General features: G+C 38.9%; 5 protein-coding genes and 2 long non-coding RNA genes across 8 annotated transcripts; 4 read left to right on the top strand and 3 right to left on the bottom strand.

Moving 5' to 3' along the window:
- Positions 1 to 969: 969 nt before the first annotated feature.
- On the bottom strand, positions 970 to 7,583 carry LOC138135419 (uncharacterized). The gene is made up of 4 exons (XR_011160976.1): positions 7,569 to 7,583; positions 6,863 to 7,501; positions 5,976 to 6,817; positions 970 to 984 (listed from the first exon to the last, which is right to left on the bottom strand). It is a non-coding gene; the product is annotated as an uncharacterized lncRNA (long non-coding RNA).
- Positions 1,380 to 3,841, top strand: LOC138135290 (uncharacterized). Its single transcript, XM_069053991.1, has 2 exons — positions 1,380 to 1,600; positions 2,319 to 3,841. The coding sequence occupies exons 1-2, from the start codon at positions 1,421 to 1,423 to the stop codon at positions 3,729 to 3,731; spliced, it is 1,593 nt and encodes a 530-aa protein (XP_068910092.1). The 5' UTR covers positions 1,380 to 1,420; the 3' UTR covers positions 3,732 to 3,841.
- Positions 7,584 to 8,830: 1,247 nt separating the features above from the next.
- LOC138135402 (uncharacterized) lies at positions 8,831 to 9,225 on the top strand. The gene has a single exon (XM_069054130.1). It carries the CDS (start codon positions 9,028 to 9,030, stop codon positions 9,223 to 9,225), a length of 198 nt encoding a protein of 65 aa, XP_068910231.1. The 5' UTR covers positions 8,831 to 9,027.
- A 29-nt stretch (positions 9,226 to 9,254) lies between these two features.
- Positions 9,255 to 11,465, top strand: PIG-M (Phosphatidylinositol glycan anchor biosynthesis class M). The gene has a single exon (XM_069054026.1). The coding sequence runs from the start codon at positions 9,255 to 9,257 to the stop codon at positions 10,713 to 10,715; it is 1,461 nt and encodes a 486-aa protein (XP_068910127.1). The 3' UTR covers positions 10,716 to 11,465.
- mei-38 (meiotic 38) lies at positions 10,835 to 13,179 on the bottom strand. 2 transcript variants are annotated; one of them, XM_069053976.1, is made up of 8 exons: positions 12,978 to 13,179; positions 12,798 to 12,929; positions 12,635 to 12,743; positions 12,494 to 12,590; positions 12,161 to 12,441; positions 11,834 to 12,110; positions 11,535 to 11,783; positions 10,835 to 11,465 (listed from the first exon to the last, which is right to left on the bottom strand). In XM_069053976.1, the coding sequence occupies exons 1-8, from the start codon at positions 13,060 to 13,062 to the stop codon at positions 11,064 to 11,066; spliced, it is 1,632 nt and encodes a 543-aa protein (XP_068910077.1). In that variant the 5' UTR covers positions 13,063 to 13,179; the 3' UTR covers positions 10,835 to 11,063. The 2 variants fall into 2 exon arrangements, with proteins under 2 accessions (XP_068910077.1, XP_068910084.1); XM_069053983.1 differs by having other exon boundaries at positions 12,798 to 12,926; positions 12,978 to 13,177.
- An 834-nt stretch (positions 13,180 to 14,013) lies between these two features.
- Positions 14,014 to 14,836, top strand: LOC138135410 (uncharacterized). Its single transcript, XR_011160974.1, has 3 exons — positions 14,014 to 14,400; positions 14,449 to 14,545; positions 14,601 to 14,836. It is a non-coding gene; the product is annotated as an uncharacterized lncRNA (long non-coding RNA).
- A 550-nt stretch (positions 14,837 to 15,386) lies between these two features.
- On the bottom strand, positions 15,387 to 17,497 carry LOC138135334 (uncharacterized). Its single transcript, XM_069054037.1, has 3 exons — positions 17,336 to 17,497; positions 16,893 to 16,990; positions 15,387 to 16,842 (listed from the first exon to the last, which is right to left on the bottom strand). The coding sequence occupies exons 1-3, from the start codon at positions 17,357 to 17,359 to the stop codon at positions 15,534 to 15,536; spliced, it is 1,431 nt and encodes a 476-aa protein (XP_068910138.1). The 5' UTR covers positions 17,360 to 17,497; the 3' UTR covers positions 15,387 to 15,533.
- Between the last annotated feature and the right edge of the window lie 3,278 nt (positions 17,498 to 20,775).

Here is a 20,775-nt window from a genome sequence, read left to right as displayed (position 1 = left end):
TCTCGAATCTACTGATTGAATAGCCGTAGTTTTATTTTCTAACAATAATTTTTAAAAATAGGTAAGTAAGTTATGAAAGAGAAATTAAATATTTAAGTTTTATACGCTCTACCTTTGTTGCCACTACAATGTTCTTCTGCGAAATTGAGATTAAAGGGGGCATTGGGTGTGGTAGGAAAATTCAGGTATTGTGAAGATACCTATACAAACCCTTTTTAAAATTTTGCATGGTTTTTTACATTCATCCTATTCAGAATTCCGAAAATGTTTTGAACAAATAACCGCATTGTTTGCAACTTTGATTGTCTCTTCCACACTGATATCCATTTGTTTCTTAAGAAGGTTTCTTTTGGAAAACTGAAATCATTTCTTCACCCAGGTCTTCGGTATTTGTAAAGAATCGTCTATTTTAGGTACATACCAGTGAAAAGATAAGTCTTGTGTTGAAGAACTATAAGGAGTAGAACAAATTCTGCAGGTTTTCATTATTGCAATTATTCTATTTTACGAATTCAGGAAGTTTTATGACATTCAGACCACAGGTTCAGACTTTTGAATTAATTTCAAACTTCAGAATTGACATTTGCGAAACATCAAAACGACATACGTATTGTAATAACAGAGAGAAACATATTTTAATACAGGTTAGAATGAAATGGGGGAAGGTACCGAAGTCTGTGATATGTTTTTTCAAAGTCGACATACGTTTATAGGGTATTGCCGTATCCAGTACTAATAAATCCATGTTTGTATTCAACTCGTTCGTGTGTAAATTGGGCTTTTTTTGGCACTCGTAGGCCCACTCATGCCAAACAAAGCCCAATTTACACACAAATTCGTTAAATAAACTATGTAAGTATGTACTATTAAAATCTGGCCCACCCCAGCGAAAAATCATTGCTACGCCCTTGAGCGCATTCTTCTCGCTTCTGTATAATGTATTTTAATGAATTCAGACGAATGTCTTCCAAATGATGTACAGATCTAAGAGAAAATTAGAAAAAAGTGTTGTGGCCCACTTTTCTAGTTGTAGATAACATAAATAACTAAAATGTGTCTTTTGATGAGCAGAAAATTATTCAAAAAAGAAAACCTAAAGGCTAATGCGACGATTGGTTCGCAGAAAGAAAATGACCGAAAGCTGAAACTCAACAAAAAACATATTTTTATTATATTATAGGATTATACCCACAGTAAAAATATAAATTATACCCATAGCTTCGGGCGGAAAGGAGGTGGTGAAGGGAAGCGGTCGAGTTTGAATCCACCTACCGGTCAATAGACATAACAACAATTGTTCTTGGACATCAACCCTTCTTACTTCTATAAGGAAATTGAAATCTGTAAAGGGAATAAAGGGATGGATAGAAGGTTGGTGTGTTGCCTACAGCCAACTATCAGAGTGTCATAGATGTAGAGTATGAAACTTCAGAGCCATCTTGCGTTGGTGAAACGTAATATTTTTGGGTATTGTACCATGCTGGTACACGTGGTCACTCTGCATACTGCATTCAGTCATTCATTCACTGTATTCTGTATTCCTTCGGCAGTTTGTGAACAGGTCTTAGGAAATATGGCAGATCACGACGAATCCTTATCAGTAAGTAATATACAGGCTGTTTGAAAATTGCTAGTACAAAAAAAAACTGGTAATTGGTGATGGTGAGTTGAAGTCATCGGCAAAAGAAAATTCTAATAAAAATCCTCTAGTTTTCGAGATAAAAATTACTAAAAATTGGGTTAAAATTGTTAGTGCACCACTGAGTTAAGGTATTTTAAAAAGACACTTCACGTTGTTAAGCAATAACGAAATAAAAAATTTGATGTTCTTAAACTGTGAATCTGTGGTTGCCAAGATCTTGCAAAAAAATATAAATTTTTCATATTGTTGTATAGTCCTTCATTATCACTACGATCATCACGCTTGGTTACCAAGGTTTAAAAAATATTGCCCCGCCTGAGGCGTAGAATATGCAGGAATAGGGTTACTTTATCCCTTTTGTTTTAAAAAATTAAAAATTGGTTTCTTGGATTTCTTAGGGCTTCCAGATGCCACAGTTTTTTTTTGTACTAGCAATTTTCAAACACCCTGTATTTACACTTCCAGAACACAACTGAAATCATTAAGAGCTTCTAAATGTATCCAGGTTTTTATTTTTCCTTCGTTTGATCATCATTAAAACAATAACTTTAGCATTTGAAGAACCAGCAAATAAACTCAACAGAAGCAGATCGTCTTTGTTGGTCGATCTGTTTGTGTCCACATTAAACACACAAGATTGTAATAATTGAAAATTTACTCGTCGTTTCCATTACAGTCCACTTCAGACTACCACTGTCCCTTATCTAGGGACTACTGGATGGAACTGTTGTATCACGGACAATACGAGGAACCCTTCGTCAGTCGCGCGGTCTCAAATTTATTACAACAAGGAGCGGAGGTCAACAAGACGGACTGGAGCGGGTCTGGGCAAACGTGTCTCCACTACGCTAACACTTACAAATACGAGAGCGTGCCCGAGGTGCTTTTCAGACATGGGGCTGACGTCGACGCGCAAGACCGCTTGGGGATGACACCCGTTTACCTAGCCTGCAGTGACGATCGGTTCCCAGAAGAAGCTCTGCATTTCTTGATTAGCCGCAAAGCCAACCCCTTGATCGAATCGAGGAAAGGAGATATTCCCCTAACCGCACTGACTCCCGCAAAGCGCCATTTGACGGACCTCGTTTTCGATTACACCTTCGGAGGTTGCACGGACATAATCGTGAAGCTACCTTGGCTGACGGAAGTTATGCATCGCAACTCACCTGGTTTCAGCAAGTTGTGCAACAACTCCTTCAGCATCGAATGGAAGTCGCAGGATTTGCACGATTTGTCCGACACTATCTGCGGCGCTAACGCCAACCCTGAAAATCTGACCTGCTTTTTGAACGCTTACGAAGACGTGGCGGTCGCCATGTTTGACCAAATAAAGAGTGCCAATCCGATCGGCAGCATCTTGTCGCAAATGTCGCTTTCAGGATGGTCTTTTGAGAGGTACAGAGTAAAGAATGAAAAATGCTTAGACCTGATCCGGATCATCTTCAACAGCCGCGTCGCGCTCAGATTCGTTCAGCGCTTGGAAATTGACCGTGTGGCGGTCGGTGACGTTATCAAGGTGGGGTGTCCATACATCGGACTCAAAGAGCTGACGGATTTGGTGGCACGGATGCTGCAACTGGGGGTGCATGTGACGCACGTCGACTTTCATGACGTGTGGGCCGTTCTCATAAATTCTGAATTTTACCACATGATAACAGAAGCAAAAAACGAAGACGTGAGTCGGATGGTGCAGAGTGGGTTGTTGTCGCCCGAAGTTATTTTAAAACATGACGTCCACGTTACTTCGGTTAAACTGTTGAGTTACATCAAGCACGATTATAATAGAGAGATAGTTAAGGAGGTTTCTCGTCGGGACGTTGTTCAGTTTTTGGATTATTTTTGTGATCAAGGACTCAAAGAGGCGGTGCTGCGAGTATATGAGGGGAAAGACCTCGCCAAAGTCCAGGAAAGGATAAATCAAATGCCCAATGTGACGTCGTTGATTCAATTGAGTAGAGACGTCTCCAGAAAAATCATAATCGAAACATTCGACATCAAAACTAGTCAGGAATTTGACTCAGTTTTGGAACGACTCCCGGTTGGTGATCGGACTAAAAACATTATCCGTTTTCAAGTGAAGTTATACTGAATTCGGATTTGACATGAATATTTTTAAGAAACTAATTTAAGACTCCGATTTTCCTATAGTGTAATTAATTTTGTTTTACCTATATTTTTTTTTAAAAAACGTTTTCATTCTTTTGTTTTTTTTTTTTAATTATTAAAAACGCAAACCATGTACAGCATGATCAACAATGACTGAGTCTGTTGGCAATGAAACAATTGAAAAATATTGGTGTTTGTCTGTTGGCACTGACCGAATGTTTTAACTTACTGTGTTTTCAATTTGGTTGTAGGTCGTAAAATTTTATGGTACTTTAAGTTAAAGGTCTTGCGGGGCTTATAAATCCTAGTTTACCACTAGCAGGTAATATTTTAAGCAGGGTTGTATTGTACATTTTGTATATTTGCATTGTACGGCAAACGGCACGCGCCGCTTCCCAACCTTTTCAAACGCAACCATTGTGCCCGTTAATCGCTCATAATATGCAATACAATTTTACGACCTACAACCAAATTGAGAATACAATAACACGATATTAACAAAAATTAGGTTATGTCGGGTATGTTTAAGCCACAGACAATTAAACTATAGTTTAATTGTCTGTGGTTTATGCTATTACAAAAATGACCCTTTGATGGTAAACGTCAAATTCGCCTGTCAACTCTGTCAACGCTGACAACCGGAAATGCGTTTAGATTACAGTGGTACGAAAATCATTCAAATTTTCATTGTTACCAACAGATTCAGTCATTCGTGATCACGTTGTAGCTGGAACGTTACATATGTACCGAGTGACTACAAATGATTGAAGGAAAATAGTGGATTGACAACACTGATGCAGTTGGTAGTGCAAGTCTTCTCGTGGTTCATCTGTCAATCATTTCTACTTAGGTTAGGTTACGTCACGAAGTACATTGTCGATTTAGATTTTTTTGACGTTTGTTTCAATTTTAAAAATTACGTGTGTCATGCCAACGATGTTGCCAACTAAAGATTTCAAATGTGTTACCAACATAACAAAATAATTTTCAATCATTTATAGTCACTCGGTATAAACCATTCACGATTATTTCAAATTCGGACTATCTATGAAAATCTGACATTTTAGTTGGCAGTATTGTGATTTGTCTTAATAAATCTATTTTAGGTTATAATTCAACCGAACACTGCTTCCAAGTTGTTACATTTTTTAAATAATTGAACGCATTAGGAACAATAATCGTAAAATTGTAATTGAAATGAAACATACATATTTGTAGGGCAGTTCTGGGTAAATTCTTATTAACTAAATTAATGACGGAATTGACAACAATGCGAATATTTAAAAATGAAACGTCATATGACAGGACCTGACGCCAATCTAACAAAAAAATATCGCGGCCTCCTGCGTGTTTAAAATAATCGTGAACGGCATATAGATTGGGGACTTGTCGCTAAGTTGGCACTACCAGCAAAAGTAACTAGGCGCGCCAATCAGGTATTTAGACTTTATGACAGATCTCACTAAGCGACCTTGAGTTGGACAATCCACATTCAAAACGTTTTACTTTCAAAAATAAATTACTCCCTATATTTCGAACTTTTAGTTTTTCATGTTGTGTGTAACTAGAATTTTCAAAAGTAATTTTGAATGCTTAAGGTTAGTTACTATGAATTGAGAGACTAAGCCCAACTAAATATGCCTCCAGAAACCAAAATTGATTGAAACGAAAAATCATCTATCATTTAGCGAGAAATTAGTCATTTGCAAGTGTTACAAGGAATTTGCTGCCTTACATTTTTGAGATATCTTTTGTTTGTCACCAGAAACCACATAGCCTCCAACCTAACCAAATTTATGGCAAGCTAGTAAGGAATATCCCTAAATCCTAGGGAGTAATTTATTTTTGACAGGATAGTGATAGTACTATAGTAGATTTCAAAAATAAGACAGTTCTATTCAAAATTATCTAACACATGGATAATACTTTTCTGGTGCTACCAAGATTGCCGTTTTAATCACCTTTATTTTTATCTCGAGAAAGGAGACTTCTATTAGAAAAAAAATTAGAAATCTGAGTGGGGCAAAATGTACTAATTCCCTTTCCAATTTGACTTTGACCACCCTAAAATACTCGTCATGTGCATAATATACGAACACCTTACATTAGTATAAATTATAAAAAATATTTAGTCACTAAGTCACTCCGTTCAACGAGTGCATAATAGTTATTTTTTAATGCAAAAATTTAAATTGACTCTAGCGCTACTACTTTATAAATTACTTACTCAAACATCCTTACTGTTTTGAGTTTATTAATAAAGTTATGTTGAAAAACAACTGACATTTGACACTCTTTTAAACCGTGTTGCCAACAGCTCCATTCCAAATTCTCCAAAGTCCAAATTAGCGATTAAACTTTTTAATGTTACAAAGTATTTTTTCATTTAAATTAAAATGGTAGTTTCAAGACTGTTTAAATATTGATCAACTATCTTACACATATTTTAATTTTTATTGTTATTTTGAATTACGTATTTACAATTTTTTGTAAAATATTAGGTACCTTCAACAAGATACATAAAGAGAATGATGTAATTTATCAATTCCACATATTTTTTATGTTTATTGTTTACTTCAAAATGAGTTCCCACTCTTTTTGCGTGATTACACAGGATTATTTAATTTCCTTGATATGCAAGATAACAAATCACATTTATTGTAAAGTTTTAACATCCATTTTAATACATATTTACTGTTGTCAAACCTGGTCATCATTCATGTACATATCATGATCTGAATAATCTTCTTCTTCCCTTTTTACTTCCACAATTTCAATTACACAGTTAGAACGTGACTTTCGATTGGGTGAAGTAAATGCAGTTATTTTACCAGCTTCAATTAGCTTCATATCTTTGACCACTTGTTTGTATATCCTCTCTGAAGCTCCAGTAGCTTCCTTCAGTCTCTGCTTGTAATTGGTAATGGGAATAACGGGGGCTCCGTTCTCGGCTTCCTTCTTCATAAATTTTAAGACATTTGCGATAACCTCGCGGGTCTGAGCAGTGACTACTTTGCCACGAACTCCCACTTGTTTTTCAAACGGCATTTTATGACAACCTGCGATTAACTTACATTCCAACATCATTAGCCTCAACAAACCCAAATTACTTACTCCACCACCTTTACGGATTTAGATTTATTAGTACATTATAATTTCAAATTGTTGACCAACAGCCGACATTTGACATCGACATTTTTAATGCACAAGTGTTGCCAATAGTTCCCCCAAATTACACTTATTAGTTAAATAACCCTGTTCAGCACAAAATGATTTTCAGATGGAAGTAAATAAAACCACGTAGAATAAAACCAGTTGATCTTGTAATGTTTTGTACTATGCCCTGAAAAAAGTATCGGCAGAAACAAACATTAAAATACCGGGTGACTTTGAATTATTCAAATTATTTTTCTTCGGTTTGTAACATTTATTGTTGATGCAGAAATCAGCCTCAATCCTCAAAATGAAATTGCACCTGAAAGTGGGCACAGCAATGGACGGGTGTAATTTTATTGTCAAATCAATGTGCAATGGTATAAAAAAATCAAATGCATGCTTGCTTATGAAATGTCATACAAACACAAATGTCATGTCAACTCTATCGCACCTCGCACCCCATACAGTTGCCACATAAATTTTCGTACATAGTTGCCATACTTATCCACAATCATTTTGAATCACCCAATACTTCCCGTGATATTTTTCTTTCATACTAGCATGAGCGCAATGTTTCTGTACCAGATGTAATGCGTCCTAAAAACAGGATTTTTGACTACTCACATTTAAATGTCTCATTATTTTATTTATATGAAAACTGTACCATTTTAGGACTATCTAAATGAAACAGGATCAAACGTATTTGTTTGTTGGACCACACTCATATTGTCAATAAAATTAGACATTGATTAAACAATTCAGTGTATTTTAATGAATTCAATGTTGTTACAGATACTCTGTATCAATTGTTTGTTAACAATTTTCTGTTAAATATTACCTCAAAAAAATAGCACCACAGAACAATCCAATTTATTAGTGTTAAATATCATAATTTCAAATATTTTTTCTGCTTAGTTAACAATTGTTTTCAGTCTTTTTGCATGATTACTTAGATAAAGTTCTTAAACTTTTTTGTGTCACTTTCAAAATCACATTTGTATACACTTCTTTCTGAAGAAATGTTATGTCATCTATTTATTTACATTTACCATTGTCAAACTTAGTCACTATTATTTATCATGATGTTTATGATCTCTTCAGTTTTCACTTCCACAATCTCAATGTCACATTTGGGGTGTGTTTTTGCTCGGGGGGAGGTAAATGTGGCTATTTCACCAGCCTCGATACGGTCCATATCTTTGCACACTTGTCTGTAAACTCTGTCTGATATCCCTGTGGCTTCCATCAGTCTCTGCTTGTAACTTGTAATAGGAATAATTGGCGCTCCTTTAGCAGCTTCCTTCTTCATAAATTTTAAGACATTTGCGATAACTTCGCGGCTTTGACTGCTAACTATTTTGCCACGAACTCCTACTTGTTTTTCAGGTGACATTTTACACCACCTTATTTAAAATTAATCTTAATTCTAAGTTATTACCCTAAGGAACCTAAATTATCTATCCCGATATATGTTTATAATTTCAAATTTTTAATTCAGCCAGAATTTAAAATTGTTGATAAGCTGATATTTGACATTTACGCTCATTAGTTACGCAAACTTGTTGCCAACATTTACATTCAAAATTCGCCAAACCGGTGATTTTCCACCGTGTGTTAAATAGTCGGTAAATTTGCAATTAATGATAAAACGAATCGTACAACTTCGTCTCGTAAACGTGTTTAGTTGCATTCATGCCTAAAAAAGACCCCTGCAAAGTATTCGCTTGTAGAATCCAAAAGTGTCTGGAAGGTGTGTCCTAACCTAAAAGTCACTGCCGCATTATGTAATTTTTTTTGTAGACAACAAATTCCAAGAGTCGGCTTGTCAGCACGCCATCGAAGACTTGAGAAACTGTTGCAGGAAGTGGAAGGGTCAGAGTGTGGTCTGCGACGGCATTAAAATAGACCCGCCGCCGAAAACCGCTTGATATGAAACAAAAAACTATAACCAAGAACTTGCCGTTGATTTACAGATATCCACGAACAGGCGTCTCGCTCCTAACTACGGCTGGATTGTTGATTTTTTTTTCCAGACCGATTTACGATATTTTTTTTCGTAAAGAGGAGATTGACTTGGAAGAACTGCTGAGAAACCACAAGAGTCGCTTCGGCAAGTCATAGACATGGAATCTGTGCAGAAAGCGAAGCAGAGGTTCCGTCTATATCCGGTAATTTTGGCAAAGTGCAGCAAAGAAGCCACCGATTATGCAGCGTGCGTTTTGAAGAAGGACAATGTGAGTTTGAATGACTGCAAAGAGGCGTTTGGGAAGTTCAAAAATTGTCTGCAGAAATCGGCGGCGAATTTAAAAACTAGATTGTAGAAATATTTTGTAGTGGGAGTGTTACTAAAATGGCGAATTGGCTTGCGAAATTCACTAGTCTCGATTACAAAGCACATTTGTTCATTTCTTTAACTGTTAGGTTAGCGCTAGTGGGGTATGGGATTTACCACGACCAAATTTCGTCGGTCCCGTACACGGATATCGACTACAAAGTGTTTACAGATGCTGCCCGGCACGTCCTTGAACATAAGTCGCCTTACGACCGTCACACTTACCGGTACTCACCTCTGCTGGCCTTCTTCTTGATCCCCAACGTAATCCTTCATCACGCTTTCGGGAAAGTTCTCTTTTGCCTAGTCGATTTAGTAGACGCGATTTTGATTAGAACCATCGTGAAAGCCACCCTCACGGAGTACCTCCAGTTCACGGGGGAGGGGGACAAGAACCAAAATTGTCCGCCCGTCATGGGCAGAAACCGCAAAAAATCCAAACCCAACAAAGGGAAAAAAGCCGAAAAGAAAAGCGCCGACGAGACTGAACTGACTGCAAACCTTGCCATGATCATTTGGCTCTACAACCCTCTAACCGTGGCCGTAGGGACCAGAGGCAACTGTGACTCCATCGCTGTGTTCTTCGTGTTGGCCACACTGTATGCGTTACAGTGCCAGAAGCGGTACTTCCTTGCTGGTTTGATCCACGGTGTAGCGATCCACTTCCGGTTGTACCCGCTCATGTACAGCCTCACTTTTTACATGTACTTGAGCAAATTCTCCACCTACTCGTTGGAAGATCGTCGGAAAAGTCGCTCGAACTCCGGGGGCGGCGTCAAGGAAATCACCGGTCTGTCGGACGTGAGGATCGCCGCTTCGCGCAAACCCGAGAAGAAGACCATCTTCAAGAAGAAATATCTTCTCTACCTGGTCCCCAATTTCGACCAGATCCGACTAGTCCAGGGCTGTGTCTTATCGCTCTTCACCTTGATCGGCATCTTTTACTCCCTCTACGGCTACAAGTTCCTCTTCGAGACTTACCTCTACCACTTCATCCGCAAGGACACCCGTCACAACTTCTCCCTCTACTTCTACCTCCAGTACTTGACCGCTTGGATCAAAAACGTGGGCATCTGGCAGAAGGTTCTGGTGGTGCTGCCCCAGATCGTCCTGTTGGTGGTTTTCTCTTTCCGCTACGGTTTGAATCGCTTCTCTCTCAACTTCTCTGTCCTCGCCCAGACCATTGTGATAGTGACGTACAACAGCGTCCTGACCTCGCAGTATTTCGTCTGGATAATGGCGGTTCTGCCGCTGTGTCTTTGGCAGATTCGGATGACCACGAGTAACGCCGTCTTTCTGGTGGTTGTGTGGTTCGCCGCACAGGGGGCGTGGCTGTTGCCGGCCTATTTTCTCGAGTTTCACGGCCAAAACACCTTCCTCTTCATCTGGATACAGAGTGTGTCGTTCTTCTGCGCCAACATCGCAATTCTGGGGAGGCTCATCATGTTCTTCATGCCGATCAAGAAGAAGGAGGCTTAGGGATTTAGTTTTCCCGATCGTCGTGTATATGTAGTGTGCGTTAGATTAGGACCAGTGTGTAATAAATATTTTGTACTTAGTATACACTAGCATTGAATATCTATAATAAAAATACAGTACATTCATAATAATATTATTTACATATACAGTGAAGTGAACTAGGTTAATTACTTTGACAACAGAAAAGACTGCTTTTCTAATAGACTTTACTACTGAAAACTGAAAATACCTACAAATAACTCTTCTATTTTTTTTAGAAAATGTTATATTCAAAATTCGTACAAAAATGTCTAAAAATCTTAAAAATAACGCGACAATAGGATCCATTAAATAAAAACCTCTGATTATTTATTGCTCGATATTTTCCTTGTTCCTGATCCTGTCTGTGTGAAATTTGGGACTCACTGGTTCCGTCACTTTGTTAGCGGACTTGATGACCACCTCTTTGTACTTCTTAATTGGTTGCGCTTTGTGCTCCATCTCTCTCCTGAGTCTGGCCACTTCTTCCTCCTGGTATCTCCTCAAGGCTTCTTCTTGCTGCCTCTTTAGTTCCGCTGCTTGTTCCTCTTTCTCTTTCAACTGTTGGTCAAACTTGTGTCTGGCTTCCAGTCTTTGGTCGGTCGCGAATTGGAAAGCTTCGATTGTGACCACGTGGTTGTCGTCTTTCTTGGGCTCGAAGGGTTTCTTTGTCAAGACCGTCGCTGGTTTAGCTTTGAAAACTGTCGCATTCAAGTCTTCGGTGCTTCGTTTCTGCAATAAAAAAAAACAAAGCATTTTGATGCTTCACGCTCTTCATTTTTTTAACTTGAAAAGACTTACAAAAGACCTGGAAGAGCCGGATTCGCTTATTTCGTCTTGGCTGCCGTTTCGCGACCGCAGGATAGCTTTTGGGGGACGTCTTGCGTGGAACTCGCGCGCTTTCTTTTCCTCTTCTAGTACCTTATTGATAAATTCTTCTTTCTTTTTCATCAGTTGCTGATCTCTCTTCTCGAAGCTGAACGGTACTGGCCGAGTCCCAGTCAGCTTCCATGGTTTTGCCGGCGTCTCCTTTTTCTCCTGCTTTTCCACCTGCCAAAAATCTCTGATAAAGAGAATCTCAAAGACCAAAAAAGAACAACCTTGTTGGGTGTGCTTTTATTCAATCGTTTCGAAAACTTGGGAGTGTGAGCTTCTGTGACCGGTTGCGCAGTGGCTTTTAATTTGAATGGGTTGTGCAAAGATTTGGGCAAAGGTTGCGCCTTGAAGTTTGGAACTTTATGATTCTCTACTTCTTCCTTTCTCTTCACTTCAGTTAATTTGAAGGGTTCAGCAACAGTAGCTGGTTTCTTATCCAGCTGTGGCTTGAGAGGTCCTTTCAAGACTTTTTTGTTAACAGGATGAGCCCTAATTTTAAACCTGCAACAACAAAACTCTAATCCAGCTCTCCTTCTTCCCTTCTTACGCACTTCCTTGCTTCTTCTATTTCTTTTTGTTCCTGTTCCTCTTTTGAAATTGCTGTGACAGGGCGCACTCTTTTGGTGGTCATCAAGTTTGGTGAGTGTGCTTTGGTTCCGCCCCAGGGGAATGGCGCTACTTTTGTTATTCTAGGTGATGGTTTGGAGCGGAAACGCCTTGGTGTACCTGCTTGGTACTTGATTACAGCTTCAGCCAGTGTCATTGATTTAGATTTGCTCAGATTGTCCTGAGATCTAAAGTATTTTGGTTGGGCTAGTCTGTTTATGTGCTCCTTAAAGAAAGTTTCAGGTAAATTAAAAAAAAAAAAAAATAGTAATAATCACCTGTGATGGTGCTTTAGATGTTTTTAAAGAACATGCAGAACGAGGTCTCTCTTGGCTGTGATTGCTGAGATTCAAATCATCCATTGCGCTGCTTAAACTAAACACAATATAATTACTTAAGTTAATGAAGAAAAAATCTACCTAGAGTCTCCATGTTCTTCCTTTTGTAATTGGTCGTCCGTTGGAAGGTTATTAAGACTAAGTGACTTCCTCATTTTGCTTCTCAAGTAAATTGTGGAACCACATATTCCTAACATTCAACCATATTAGCAATACCTAAAACACTGATATTTTAAATACACACCTGTGTTGTCCATGGGCGAGAAAAAGCAATCATTTTCAGGTTCTGACAATTCTGTTTCGACAACTTCTTCAAGTAGGACAGGTCTTACAGACGGCTCGCCATTTGTTGGGACACTTTCTTGCTGGATATCTGCTAGAAAAGGTTATAAAATACTAGAACGGCACCGGCGTTGGCACTCACCAAAGTAAGAATCGGAGTTTAAGTCGTCTTGATCTTGACTAAAGTCGAAATATTGACGGGCATTGAAGGAAAACGCTTCTGCCATGACTTTGAAATGATGGAAATGTTGATGAAACAGAAATGAGCGAATTTAACAACTCAGACAATACAACTTCTAACCGTTGCTAGAACTTTGAAAATTGAATTGAAAAAATCAGCGCTCTGTGCGCTTGCGTCGAAATCGGGCGATGTGATTGGTTGTCGTTAACGAGGTTTGCCAAGGTGATAATTGCACGACACTTGCTGCACTTTTAAAGCCATTTATAAAAATAGCGGGTTCAAGAACATCCATTTGCGGTTTCAAATTGACTAGCTTGTAATTTTTTAAGTAAATTCAAACAAGTTTTCGAATTTGCGAATGTCAATGCGTACCAATCTGAGAAATGAAAAATCACCATCAAGGGAAAAGTAACTAAAATAGTGTTTAAATCGGTTTAAATTTATTAATCTTTAAAAATAGTAAAATACCTATTTGAAGCGTTTTGAATTTATGCACATATAACATAAATATAAAAACTATGCATTTAAAAGTACATTTAGATATAAGACCGTATTTTACGATTTTACATCTCATCGCGGCGGCTTTGAAATTCCCATATTATTCCCATTGTGGTTTTTCACATAAATGGTGGCATTGTTTTAATTAATTCCATCTAAAAACGAGTGTAAAAAAATAAAATCAAGTAAAAGTGGAACAACAATGGAGCTGCGGTAAGTCCGTGGGAAAATTTTTCGCATAAAATAACAAAAAATATTGAGGTTATGTTTCTGTATTTCCCTTGTATCTTGTTCAAGTGTTCACACGTTTCTGGTTACTTGTGAACTTGTTGCTTCCCAATAAAGAGCGTCAAAAATGAGACAGCACCAAGAACTGTCGATTTTTTCCTTCAGGGTTCAGGACTAAAAAAAAATAGAGTGCAGATTTAATTTACATCTTCGTTGTGCTTGTTCTTCCAATTTGTACAAGGCGAGAATTTAAATACAGCTGCTCAGTTCTAGTCAGCGATATCGAAATGAAAATCGACCGACTGCGCGCCCCCGTTCGCACTTCTTAACATTCCAGACGCTCCTCGTTCGGATATCACCGAAAGTTAAGAATCGCATAGTAAAGGAGCCGACGTGTCGGCGATGACAATTTCGATGCGATTTTCCACACCAATAACCCAATTCGCACAAATCGTAACACTTTCGGCGCCGATAAAAATTCAAAAAATGTACCAACAATATAAATACAAGTGCATTAGCCAGGCCTATAGTATTTCCACTGATACGTTCGAACCTCATGCGGTGCCATACATGGCTCTTGCCGAAAAATGAAAATTTCTGCGGTCGTGTTGGTGTTGGTTACAGCGGCACTTTGCGAAGAGATCCACCCCGAATCCAGGTAAGTGTTGGGTGTTCTGTAACGAATTGTGTGTGAAGAGGGATGTAGTGTTGTTCAAGTTAAGGAAGAACCGGGGCCGGGGGGAGCATGGCAGACAAAGGTCCAATGGAAGGCCCATTGGGTCAAACACTGGGAGACCCGCAAGGTACGCTGTTGTTAGAGTTGGGTATTTATTGATTTGTAGAACTGTTGTGTTTTAGATATGGATTCCTGTGTGGAAAAAGGTGTGGGGACCTGTGCACGTAAAAGAGTGGATACCGTTTCCAAGGCCGCCGCCAACTTGGGCACCGCCTCCGACTTGGGCACCGCCGCCGACTTGGGCGCCACCACCTCGCTAAACCGCGCAATCCTCAAAGAAATCTCTATTTATAATTACACGCTGTACGCTTTGCTCTACACGATCAAAGATAAATAAATAACTTATTTGCCAAAACGATCCTCTTATTTTGCGCAAGATCTCACTCATGACGAATTGTTTGTTGTCGTTAATGCAGTTGACACCTGGAGAAAAGTGCAACGTCGGATGACCTGGTGCGGTTAACAGTCGCGTTTATTTTTCCACATGAAAGTTCTGAATATTTTGCTAATAGAAAAGAATTAAGACACGCGCTTACTTTCCTTCTATTGACATGACAATAAAAACATTCGTTCTGTGGGCGCGATCTGGTTGCAAAAAGTTGCATTTAATTAACACAAAATAAATAAGAGGTCGTTGAAAAAAATGGAAGACTTTGGGCGAACATATGTGAACGTGTCATTTCCGCACTTGAACCGTGGAAATTTGCATTTTTGGTTGTTTTTTTAAATTTAAGCGTGAGTCACTTTTGTCGAATGTAAACAAGGAGTGAAAGTAATTTCGATTGAAGCGAAATGTCATAGTGCAATGTTTACAAGACCGATAAGCCAAAAGTTGTTTAATTGATTAGTGCCGTATCGCTAATCAACTTTCACCTCTTAGTGTTCTTAGCAAAAGAAATCTCGATAAAAATGTTTGATTGTTTTTATTTACAAATAAAAAAATAACAAATCAACAATGAACGGACAATGCGTTAAATAAGTCAGTCGAGAGTGTAACATGTAATAAAATAACTAAAACTAATTATATACAAAGGTACATGCGATATTAGGTACTGTTAGGAGGAGGAGGAGGGAAAGGACCAGTTTTTCCCTTGTTTTTGACTTTGGGTGTTTGGCACCTGATTCGTGGTCGTGGGCGCCGTCACGAAAGGCGCTGCGTTACTCTGACTGCTCTTGACGTCACTCCTGTCCCACTGCTTGTGGTGGTGGTGGTCGTCGTGATGATCAGGCGACGGGAACCATTCCTGTATGATAACAGGTCTCCAGATCTGTTTCCATCCAGGTACCCAGATCTCTTTCCACGCGGGCACCCAAATCTGCTTCCAGGCCTCTTTCCATTCGAGTTTCTTGTCTGGAATCCAGATTTGCTTCTTCTCGGTTCGCCAAATCTGCTTCCAGGCCTCTTTCCATTCAAGTTTCTTGTCTGGGATCCAGATTTGCTTCTTTTCGGTACGCCAAATCTGCTTCCAGGCTTCTTTCCACACTAGTTTCTTGTCCTCGACCCAGATCTGCTTCTTTTCGGTTCTCCAGATCTGTTTCCAGGCCTCTTTCCATTCGAGTTTCTTGTCGGCCACCCAGATTTGTTTTTTCGCCGGCTTCCAGTACTTCTTCCATACTGGTTTCCAGACTAGCTTCTTTTTCCAGATGTCGTGGGCGGTGTATTCGTTGCCGTGATCGTCTTTTCCCAAGTAGTGGTCGCCGTGGATGCCTTCTTTGACCCAGATTGGAACCCAGAGCTTTTTCCAGGCTGGAACCTGGATTTCTTTCCAGGCGGGTACCTGTATCTCTTTCCACACCGGCTTCCAGATTTTTTTCCAATCGGGAACTTGGATCTCTTTCCAGGCTGGTACTTTGATCGGTTTCCAAACCGGCTTCCAGATTTTTTTCCAATCAGGGACTTTAATCTCTTTCCACGCTGGGACCTTTATTTCTTTCCAAACTGGCTTCCAGATTTTTTTCCAGTCCGGAACTTGGATTTCTTTCCAAGCTGGTTTCTTCGTGGGGACCCAGATAGGCTTCCATATTTTCTTCCAAGAAGGTTTCCAGATTTGTTTTTTTCCCGGCTTCCAAATCTTTTTCCATCCTTTCTTCCAAATCATTTTCTTCTTCCAGTAGCCTGGATCGTGGTGGTCGTGATGTTCATCATGATGAACTTCGTGATGGGCGTCGTGGTGGATTTCGTGGTGGTCATCGTGGTGGAGATCGTGGTGGTCGTCATGGTGGACATCATGGTGGACATCGTGGTGGACATCGTGGTGGACATCGCCGTGGACATCGTGGTGGTCGTCGTGAATATGTTGGATATCGTAGACATGTTCTTCTGAATGATGTGGCGAATAATCATAGCCTACTCGTTTATGTACCCTGAAAATTTGACAGTTAAAGGGTGTAAACTTGAAGGGTGGGATTCTTACTGTTCATTCTCAACTGCTACTTGATCTGCAGGTCTGTTTGTGGACTCGACAGGCTTGCTTGTTGCCCAGGAAATGTGTAGAATTACCCAAAGGGCAATCTGAAAAAAAAAATGAAGAAAGTGTAATAATTGAAGCACGAAGAATTTCGCCTAAATCCCAACTGAATCAATTAGAGAATTGGTGTGGAAACCGTAACACTTTTGCAATTAATTGCACGTATGTAAACCGCATAAGCAATAATGATCCAGTAGACATTCGATTAGACTGTGAGCTTTCACCACAGTGAAACAATCCGAATTGGGACGCTATAATCTCTGAATCAACAATGAAAAAGGACGAAAATCGTTAATTTCTAAAAATGAAAAAATCGTCGATTGTTTCCCAGTTGTGAAGCGGAACGCGCACAAGAACAGACACCACATAACGCAACATCTTCCACTAACCACTATGTTCCGGTGGACCCTCATGGTCTAGGAGCCACAGGAGCGACTCGTTCCTCGTACAAGAAAAACTCTTAACTCATTACTGTCGTCAAGATCGAGTTTGTTATATAGGTTCGGCTCAAGTCTTCAGGTGGGGTGCTTCACTTTCCCCGGCAAGGCCAAGGCACAAGGCTAAGGAGGAAAGTAAGATTTGGACCACCGGGTGCCCCTCCTTTTGGTCGACCAAATCCAAGTTTTGGCCGACCCTTCCGCCCTTGGGACGCGTTCGTGGTCATCGCTTTCGTTAATTGGTACAGTGAAAACACTTAAAACATCGAGGCTTATTCCACGTTGTGATCTCAGAACACTTTCACACACGTCTTGAATGTGGACTGGCGGTGTGTGGTTATTGAACGCAAGAGCCGGTTAACTTATTTATGGGATAATTCGACGGTCACTGACTTTTTAGATATTTTTATTTATTTTTTTTATGATACCTAAATCTTCCATTTGTCACTCCGGTGAGGGACTGAAGTGTTTGCAGTTTTTCAAGGATAGCTTTTACTATGCACGACATTACCATACGGAAGTGAAAGCATTAAAGGGTTTTTAAGGTTGTAAAATGAAAAACAAGCCATCGGATATTTTACATTTCTTTCAGGGAAACGGATGGTAGTGAATGTTTACTTTTTTTACAAGGAAGTGTTTTTTTATGTAAGCTTTGGAATCTAAGAATTTAATTTGATTATTTGTAGTTACTTCTTGAAATTGAAAAAAATTAGTAAACTTTTTAAAAATTTCCAGACGAGAAATGGAGACAAGCTACGGCAAACATGTTGATATCAGTTTCGTGTTTTTAAATTTTGTTGCAATTTTTTTGTTGGTGAAAATTTATGTAAAAAATGAAAAAAAGTGTTTGTGCATCGTCCTAATGAATATACCAGGTGTCGTTGCGAAAAATTTGAATGAATTTGGCTCTTTCGTCTTTAATGTTACAAATCTGAAATTTCAAAATGTGAGTCAGTCCATGAGCAGAGGTCACTTGGTATAGTTGTCATGTCATTGCTCTGCCCGCAGCCACCCTCACTTCAGAATTTCAAATGACATTACATTTTTAATATGACGGTGTGTGAAAGAAGATATCTTTTTTAGTACGTTTGTGTAAAAAAAGTGATAGGTTGCAAAATAAAATTTTTGAGATATTTGATATCGAAATTTAAAAATGTGGATATGTATTTTTATTGAGTAAAAAAATCAGGTTGGCTTGGTTAGAGCAACGAAAGCAAGAGACTTTCGAGCCTAATATCTCGGTTATTTGCCAACGGATTTTTATGAAATTTAAAATGCAGATATTTTAGACCGCGAAGGTTCAATTAGTAATAATAAAATTACCTCAAGTTAAAAAATGTAATTTTAACACATGTTTCCTTTATCGAAAATTATGCGCCATTATTATTAGATTGTTAAATATTAAAAAATAGGGGTCCTCACAAACAATTAAGTAAATCACTCGTCTGATTCAACGAAAAGATTAGATTTTGTCGTTAAAAATGTAATGTAAAATTTGAAGGTATTTGAGCAGTTGCCTTTTGAAACAATTGATGATTAATTGCCAAGCAACATTTTGTACACCCTTTAAAGTCTGTCAAAATTGGGCGCGCTTTATTAGAAACGTCAAATTGTGAAAATTGATTGAAAAGACTCTAAAAATAGACTACAGCGGCAGAAATTTCAATATTGTTGAAAAAGGAAAAAAAATTTGCCTATGGAGAGTGTCGTAAGAACTTCAATGACACAGTTCGTTTTCTCGTGAAACACTATCCAAATGCAGGCTTTGCAAAATGTAAGGTTAAGAGAGTCGTCAATTTATTTGAAGACACAGGAAGCGTACGTGAACTAAATTACCTTGCTAAAATATCCCGATCGTGTTTTAGTCCTTTATGGAAGAATTAAAGCATCCAGTATAATAAATTACGTCCAAATGTTGTCTTTAACTTCGTAAGTGTTTGTAAGGTTAGCAAGATAAACGTCAAATATGTCACCTGCGCTTCTGCGAAAAGGGATGATTAAAATTCTGCAAAATTGCGCTTTTGTTTCATACGCGTCTACGTTTTTGCATTTGCAGCCACGTTTAACACAGTTTTTTGCTTTTTTCTTGCAAACCAGACGTCTTTCAAGGACGAAGTTTTCCCTACAGCATTTTTTATTGACGATCAATTTTTTATGTAAATCTTAATTGATTTAACATTTTAAAAAGGCATGTAAAAATTACGTTTTTAAGACTTGGGTGATTGCATTAGTGGGATTTTATTCTTCAAAGTATCTGCATTTTAAATTTCACAAAAATCCGCTGGAAAATAACTGAGTTATTAGGCTCGAAAATTTTAGCTGAGACACCTGTATAATATAAAGAGAAGAATACCAAAAGAAAAACAAAAGGAACAAGAATAAAATATTAAAAATCCAGCAAAATTCTCTTGCTCTTGCATAATTGTGACTGGTTGGTCATGAAGTGGCCCAGAAGGAATAATTTCTGTGTGTGTTTAAAGATTCCAAAATTGAAGATTGCGCCACTACCGAAAGAAGAAAGTCCAGGAAAGTGGACCGATAATTAGAAATTACAAACATTTATCACAAAATCACCGCAACCAAAGACATCAGTCGTATCGAAAACAGATTTCTGCATCTCATTAGAGTCCATCGGACAAATTGTCGGCTTGGAGAAATGGCCCCAGTTTGCTTTTCATTTGAATTTATTAGCATGTCTTCGGACACCTAAACTCCATTACGTAACGCATTCCAACAATTTCCTAAGAGCGCGCGGTACTACCCACCAACGCGAGAAAATGGAACAACACTTTCTTCGGGAATTTCAGTTAGTCACCAGCGAAGATCGAGAGTACATCGTCACCTCCGAAGATAGGTGGCAAATCGGTGAAACCGAATCGATCCGCAGCTCGCACCTGTTGCCGGTGATGAAAAATGCGACAGTTGGACGTGCGGACGTGTGACCATTGCCCATCGCGTCGACCATTGTATGCAAATCTGGGCTGCCGCCCAATACGCCGAGCAAAAGAAATTCAGACGTAACGACGTTGCGTCATTTTAATTGTGTCATATTCATAACGTCCAGCTTTTCCCTTTGGTCTTATCAAGACTCAATGAAAGTCGGATTTCTATTTCGTTATCGACAGTGAAGCAATTAGCGGTCAAGTTTGCATCTTGTTTCCTAGGTGGACGGTTCCAGCGCCAATTCAGAGGAAAGTTACAATGTTGCAACGTGAGTCGACCGGTATGGAGGAGCAGGGAAAGTGACTATACTGGAAAAAACCAACCTTCCCGTATTTGTTTACTAAATGCTGTGCGTCCACAAGAGGTCAAAAATCACATTCTAACGTGCGTTTTTTGCCGCTATGGTTTCTCTCATGCGGTATTTTAAAAATCACACTAAGTATATCAGA

Source organism: Tenebrio molitor, chromosome 1 (assembly GCF_963966145.1).
Source record: "Tenebrio molitor chromosome 1, icTenMoli1.1, whole genome shotgun sequence".
In the NCBI taxonomy this organism is placed as follows: Eukaryota; Metazoa; Arthropoda; class Insecta; order Coleoptera; family Tenebrionidae; genus Tenebrio; species Tenebrio molitor.
The sequence above is the reverse complement of the archived record's forward strand: the minus strand, read 5'-3'. Positions and strand labels throughout refer to the sequence as shown.

Coding starts and splice junctions, on each gene's coding strand:
- PIG-M (XM_069054026.1), top strand. CDS start 9,255: ATGGCGAATTGGCTTGCGAAATTCACTAGTCTCGATTACAAAGCACAT.
- mei-38 (XM_069053976.1), bottom strand. CDS start 13,062: ATGGCAGAAGCGTTTTCCTTCAATGCCCGTCAATATTTCGACTTTAGT. Junction 12,111..12,160: donor GAAATAGAAGAAGCAAGGAA/GTGCGTAAGAAG, acceptor TTGTTGTTGCAG/GTTTAAAATTAGGGCTCATC. Junction 11,466..11,534: donor CCGGCTCTTCCAGGTCTTTT/GTAAGTCTTTTC, acceptor TTTTTATTGCAG/AAACGAAGCACCGAAGACTT.
- LOC138135334 (XM_069054037.1), bottom strand. CDS start 17,359: ATGAGGGTCCACCGGAACATAGTG. Junction 16,991..17,335: donor GGGTCCACCGGAACATAGTG/GTTAGTGGAAGA, acceptor TTTTTTTTTCAG/ATTGCCCTTTGGGTAATTCT. Junction 16,843..16,892: donor GTAGCAGTTGAGAATGAACA/GTAAGAATCCCA, acceptor TCAAATTTTCAG/GGTACATAAACGAGTAGGCT.
- LOC138135290 (XM_069053991.1), top strand. CDS start 1,421: ATGAAACTTCAGAGCCATCTTGCGTTGGTGAAACGTAATATTTTTGGG. Junction 1,601..2,318: donor ATCACGACGAATCCTTATCA/GTAAGTAATATA, acceptor TTTCCATTACAG/TCCACTTCAGACTACCACTG.
- LOC138135402 (XM_069054130.1), top strand. CDS start 9,028: ATGGAATCTGTGCAGAAAGCGAAGCAGAGGTTCCGTCTATATCCGGTA.